The sequence below is a fragment of the Mirounga leonina genome, unplaced genomic scaffold (assembly GCF_011800145.1).
Source record: "Mirounga leonina isolate KUSES-001 unplaced genomic scaffold, KU_Mleo_1.0 Mir_200, whole genome shotgun sequence".
Taxonomy (NCBI): domain Eukaryota; kingdom Metazoa; phylum Chordata; class Mammalia; order Carnivora; family Phocidae; genus Mirounga; species Mirounga leonina.
Genome location: NW_023270503.1, coordinates 21,729,170 through 21,735,169, shown reverse-complemented (window position 1 = coordinate 21,735,169; position 6,000 = coordinate 21,729,170). Strand labels below are relative to the sequence as shown.

Genomic DNA, 6,000 nt, shown 5'->3' with positions numbered 1-6,000 from the left:
TAAGTCACTTTCCACGTCTCTATGACTTATTGGCCCGGCCGAGTTATGCCCCTTGGACACAGACCCTGCTCCGGCCCCCCCAGCCTCAGTACCTGGAGGGGCATCTCTCCGGCGCCGCCCACTGGCCACTCGAAGGAGTTGTCACTGTATCAGTGCCCCCCCCCCCCAAAAGTCCCTCCCTGAGGGGAGGCTCTGTCGTAATTCCCCAGGACAAGAGATTCCACCCAAAGAGCCAAAGGCAGGGCCTGGCGGGGTGGGCGGGGCGGGGCGTGGGGGGCGGTGTTCGAGGGGGGCGGAGGCGGCTGGGGCGCAGCTGGGTCCCGCCTGGGCAGGCTGCCGCACTCTCCTTCTTGGCCGCAGCGCCTCGGCCCCATGGACGCCCTGTGCAGCTCCAAGTTCTGGGTAAGGAGGTGTCCCGGGACCGAGGGCGCGCACGGGCAAGCCCCTGCGAGGGCCCTGGGGGCTGGGGGGGGGGGGCGGCGGTGCGACGCTGGGAGGACGTCTGGCCATAGCCACCCTGAGCCGGGATCCTGGGGTCCTCCGGGACCTGTCTTGCCCTCCCCGACGCAGAAAGAGCCTGGGAAAACGAGGCATGAATCAGAAAATGCTCCCACATGGACTAGGGCTCGGTTGTCCACTTTTACACCTGTCCCCTCCCTCTCTTCCGCATCCAGAGTGCCTGCCTGTTCAAGCACGCAGGTAGTTGGGGAAGCTGGCTCTGCTCTTCTTGGAAAGCAATCCTGCCACCCTCTTTTCTCTGGTGTTAAGAGCTGCTAGGAAGCAGGGAGTCCCTCTCCAACCCTCTCCTTTTTTTTTTTTTTTTTTTAATGGTATTTATTTATTTGAGAGACAGAGAGGGAGAGCAAGAGAGTGAGGGGCAGGAGAAGCAGACTCCCTGCTGAGCGGGGAGGCCCATGCAGGGCTCTATCCCCGGACCCTGGGAGGATGACCTGAGCCGAAAGCAGATGCCTAACTGACTGAGCCACCTGGGTGTCCCAACCCTCTTCTTTTATGGATGGGGAAAGGGAGGCCCAGAGAGAGGAAGGGACTTGCTCGAAGTCACTCAGTTAGAAGAAAACAGAGCTCAGAAAACAGTCTCAGATTCAAGGGGCTTGTCCATGGTCATGCAAATCAAAGGCCCAGCATAGGCTGGCCTCAAATCCAGGGCCTCTGATTGTTTTTTTAAGACGTTGTTTATTTAGGGTGCCTGGGTGGCTCAGTCGTTAAGCGTCTGCCTTCAGCTCAGGTCATGATCCCCGAGTCCTGGGATCGAGCCCCGCATCAGGCTCCCTGCTCAGCGGGAAGCCTGCTTCTCCCTCTCCCGCTCCCCCTGCTTGTGTTCCCTCTCTCACTGTCTCTCTCTCCGTCAAGTAAATAAATAAAATCGTTTAAAGAAAAGGTTTTGTTTATTTATTTGAGAGACAGAGAGAGAAAGAACACAAGCGGGGGGGTGGGGTGGTGAAGAGGCAGAGGGAGAGAGAGAAGCAGGCTCCCTGCTGAGCAAGGAGCCCGATGCTGGGCTGGATCCCAGGACGGTGGAATCATGATCCGAGCTGAAGGCAGAGGCTTAACCGACTAAGCCACCCAGGCTCTCCGAGGGCCTATGATTTTTCAATATCTAAATCTTTTTCTCATTTTAAGTATCTGTACCTATATGCCCAATGTTTGTGTGCCCAGTGTGTGTGATCCGCGGGTGTGTTCTGTGTGGGTATGCATGCGTGTGTGTGTGTACATAGTGTTCTCAGGCTGTTTGAAACTGGGGACCTATAAAATGGAGTACCTATAAAACAGTATCTTTGAGGATCTCTTTTTCCCCCTGGGTCGCTAATCAAAGGTGGTGCAACCATCTTGCCCATCCGCACAGAAACCCACATCCGTCATCCAGCTTGGACTGATCACTGATCGCCAAGTCCAGAGGTTGTGTCTCTGGCTCATGAGTCTACTTGTATCACAGCTCACTGGAGCCTGGCTGGCATGGCCATAGCAAGGTCACGATGTCTCAGATAGCCAGGCAGGGGTCATGCAAATCAAAGGGGCCAATAGGCCCAAGCCGCGAGTGCCAAAGGCGCTCTGTGCCGGGGTGGACAGCTAATTCCAAGAGCCTAGGACGGCCCAGAGACAGGCTTGGAGGAAGTGGAGGTGAGGAACTCCCGACCCCCTTCTTGTTCCTCGCGTAGCGATCCTTCGGCTCTACCTTTCCATGACATCGCAGAATCTAAGAGATTCCACAGAACTTGTGGGCTTGAAGCAGGAGTCCAGCCCCTTCCTGCAGAGCTGGGGAAGCCGAGAGCCAGGCAGGGATTGGACTCGTCAAGGTCACATAACAGTAAGCGGCCGAGTGCTAGACTGGGAAGCAGGACCCCTGAGATATGGTTCCAACTGGGCCATTGTCTGACGGTGCGTCCTCGGCTTTCTAGGCCCCTTGTGCCGAGACTCCTTGCTGTTCATGAGCTGTATGTACTTCCTCTGGGGACCTCGGGGTCCATGGGAGTCCGTTTATCCATTTTAGGTCCGAGGGATGAACCCACTGTGGCGGTTTCTGCTTGGATACCTCAAAGGACAGGGAAATCACTCCTCTTCCTCCTCCCAGTCTAAACACCTTCCATCTTCCACATGACCTTCTGGCTCCTGAAAGTCGTGCCAGGCTGCACCCAATCCAACGTGGTTGGAGTCAGGAGGTGGGGTGGGGAGGAGGCAGGGAAGTCCTGAGGCCCCGGAGCTCTGAGTGCCTCCATTCATGGTGGGCTAGTTTGCATCTCATTTGGACTGTATCTTATTCAGGTAGACTTGTCCCCGAATCTTTTATGTCAGGGGCCTGCGGGTGACCCGCCTTGTGGGAAATGGTTCAGGGCAGCCGGGCAGTCCCTGAGCCGGGAGTGAAGAGGTGAGGGTGGAGGGACTTGGCATGGCTCAGGCCTGTCGGGCCGCTTGTTTTCCGAGCCTTTTTTAGCTTACCCGCACAGCCTCAGTTACTCTACCTGTGAAATGGGAGAATAACCCATGTCCTAAGCACCTCCCAAGATTGCCGAGGAGATCACACGAGTAGGGAAGCGAAAACAATTTTGAGAACTACAAAACTTTCCGGGGGTGACTGACAGGTCCTGATATTCCTGGAAATGAGGGGAGCAAAAGAGAAATGAGGTTTGAAGTGGGAGTTCGGTCTGGGAAGCCTAGAAGAGAGGGCCTGACGGGGCCAGGGGCTCCTGTTTTAGCTCTTTGCTGGGATTTTGTGGCTAAATCCATCGGCCTCAGCCCCAGCTAAGTCAGAAGGCAGGAGATTCCAGGAGGTCCATGAGCCCCTGGACTTATGCACACATGCCCGGGAGCTCGCACACAGAATTCACTGGGTGAAGGATCTCTCTCTATTACTCTCTCACGTCTGCCACGTTGGGGTAGATCTCCAGCATCTCTGAGTGTGCCTTGGGAGTTTTGGAGGAAATAAATTCCAAATGAATGAACTCTAACCAAAGGGCCCAGGACTAATGAGGCCAAAGCAAAGATGCCTCTAGAATAAAGAAGTGGTAGTGTCCCTTTCTTTGCTGGCCCATTGCCTCCTACCTGGAGAATTACCTTCTGTGATGAGCAGTGGAAACAAGAGCGCACTCAAGTGGTAAAGAGAGTACAAGTGCCTCAGGAGGTCTCGACCTGCTTGCAAAATTAGCTTTGATCTGATGTCCCAGGAAGCTCTGGGGAAGCTGATGTGGACTCAGAAATCTGAAGGTCCTGACCATGAGAACGGCCCAAAAATGGCACTGAGTGCCTGAGAAGTAGTGAGCTCCTTAACACTGAGGGTATGCAAGCATAAGGTGAGTGACCCCTTGGTAGGGATGCTGGAGAGAAGATTCAAGCCAAGGAAGGAGTTGGCGTCCCACTCTGAAATTCTGTGACCGACTAGGACGAGGGAAGATGTGGCCAGGGGAAGATTCACGGGCTCCTTCTCTGAGATTTCCTGGCTCTCTCTACTTCAGACATGGAGTTTGCCTAGCAGCAGCTCTTGGTAGAAACCTGTGAGTCTGCCACTGGTTGGGCACCTGCCCTGTTCCCTTGGCTGTCTCCCACCTGAGGGAGAGGCAAAGCCCTCATCCTGCAGAGACTCAGCTCCCTGTGTCTCCTGCTCTGGTCCAGCTAGTCCCATCCTGTCACTCACTAGCTCTGTGACTTTCAGCAAATCGCTCACCCTCTCTGGGCTCCAGCTGAGCTCACGCAGGCTCCGGGGCCCCCTTCACGTCCAGTTTCACAATGCTGGTTCTGGGAGGCTGATCCTTAGGCTCAGGGCCTTGGCCATGATTAGAGCCCTCCAAACATTAGGGTATTAGAGTCTCCGGCTTCTTCTTGGGTCTTTGCCCAACCGAGTAGGTGATTACCAGAGCACAGGAGTAATGGACTCTGATTTCAATGTATTTTGACTCTCAAATGACGGTAGTGACTTGCAAAGCTGTGAGGTAGGCAGGTGGGTGGGAGGTGGGCACCCCTCAGCCTACTGAGCACCAGCATTTCCCCTTAAGAACCCAGTCCTCCCTGCCAGGTGAGGGCCTCTAGAATCCCCTCCCTCCATCTCAGCTGCGGGACAGCAAAGCTGGGGCTGGGCCACTTGGAGTCCCTGAGCTCCTGGCTCCTGTGGGAGGATCTGTGGTCCTTTGTGACCGTAGGCTGGCTTCTCCCCAGCCCTGCTAGTCCCCGACAGCCCCTGGACCTGGGTCTTGAGGGCCAGAGATTTAGGGAAGAAAGTGAGTCAGAAGTAGCATTTGGGAGGGAACTTTGCCACACTGTCTGCTGGTCCCCAGACTGACTGTGAGATGAATTTTGCCTACAGCGGCTTGAATGGCCTTAGAGCCCAGGGCTGGCCTCCCTAGGGAGAGAGGGCCCCACAGGGCCGGCCAGTGGACCCATACAGGAAACAGGATCAGAGTGCCTGGGTCTGGTCTCCCTGGTGGGGCTGTCCCGGGGCAGCGGGTGGAGCAGGACCCCTGAGAGGGGGTGGCACTTAGGTATGCCCCTGCTGGCTGGCTCGGCCTCTCCCTTGCCCCACCTGGAGCTGTTCCTGTTTCCAGGGCCAGGGCCAGGAGGTAGCACCGGTGGGGTGCTAAGAAGGGCCTAACCCTTAGATTGGATCTCTCTCCTTCTCACTGGGCGTTCAGCTTGCCAGGCCAGTGGCTCCCAGAACCGCAGTCGGTCTGAGACCCTGTGATGGCAGCCCCGCCCCCTCAGCTCGGTGAGAAGAACTGCAGCCAGGGGGTGATTTGGGAGGCGGGATGCACTAGCGGAAAGGAGATTTTTTAACGTTTCAGCGGATCTGGGTGCCTTTGGGACGTCATGTCGGAGCCCTATAGGGCGTAGGGGAAGTGCCCTAGAGCTGGGACGGGGACTCGGGAGCCAGGCTGCCCGAGTCCAAGCCCCGCGGCCAGCCGATGGGAACCGGGGCGGTCACTCCCCAGCCAGCTGTGGGCCTCAGCTGTTGTGAGCATGAGGTGATAATCCCCGGGCACAGGGGGCCACGGCCTCCCCCCCGCTCCGCGGCGGGCTTCACTCCCACCCCGAGGCCCTTGCAAAGCCTGTCGTTGAAGTCACAGTAGGGCAGTGAGCGAGAACTGGGGTCGGAGCAGGCCCTTGCCCCTTCTGCACCTCCGTTTCCGCGGAGATAAATGAACTTGTCAGTTGATCCCTTCCTCCCCCCTTCTCCCTCCTGCACAGGATTAAGGAAGTAATTACTCTTCCCACCACAGAGGCTGTCAACAAGCCTGGGGCCCCGAGAGGGAGGGGTGGGAGGGAAGTGGGGTGGTGCTGGAAGGTCCCTGACAGAGCTGTGACCCAGCTGGGGCCATCCTCCCACCCACCTGTCCCCTGCTTGGGTGTCCAGGGATTTCAGCTGCCCTGCCCACAGAGGGGCCCTCCCCTGTGCGGTCCATTCTGGGTGTCAGACCTCATCAGCCCCGTCTAGCTGTTGAATCGAATTATCGAGGAAGCTGTTGTCACCGTGGAAACTGTGGTCACAGCGGGGGA

General features: G+C 57.0%; 1 protein-coding gene across 1 annotated transcript in view; it reads left to right on the top strand.

Annotated features, from left to right (window-relative positions):
- Positions 1-327: 327 nt before the first annotated feature.
- ABCC3 (ATP binding cassette subfamily C member 3) overlaps positions 328-6,000 on the top strand; it is a 44,264-nt gene continuing 38,591 nt past the window's right edge. Inside the window, exon 1 of the mRNA XM_035026843.1 lies at positions 328-402. Coding sequence (XP_034882734.1) covers positions 373-402 — 30 coding nt within the window. The 5' untranslated portion in view covers positions 328-372. The remainder of the gene's footprint in view (positions 403-6,000) is intronic.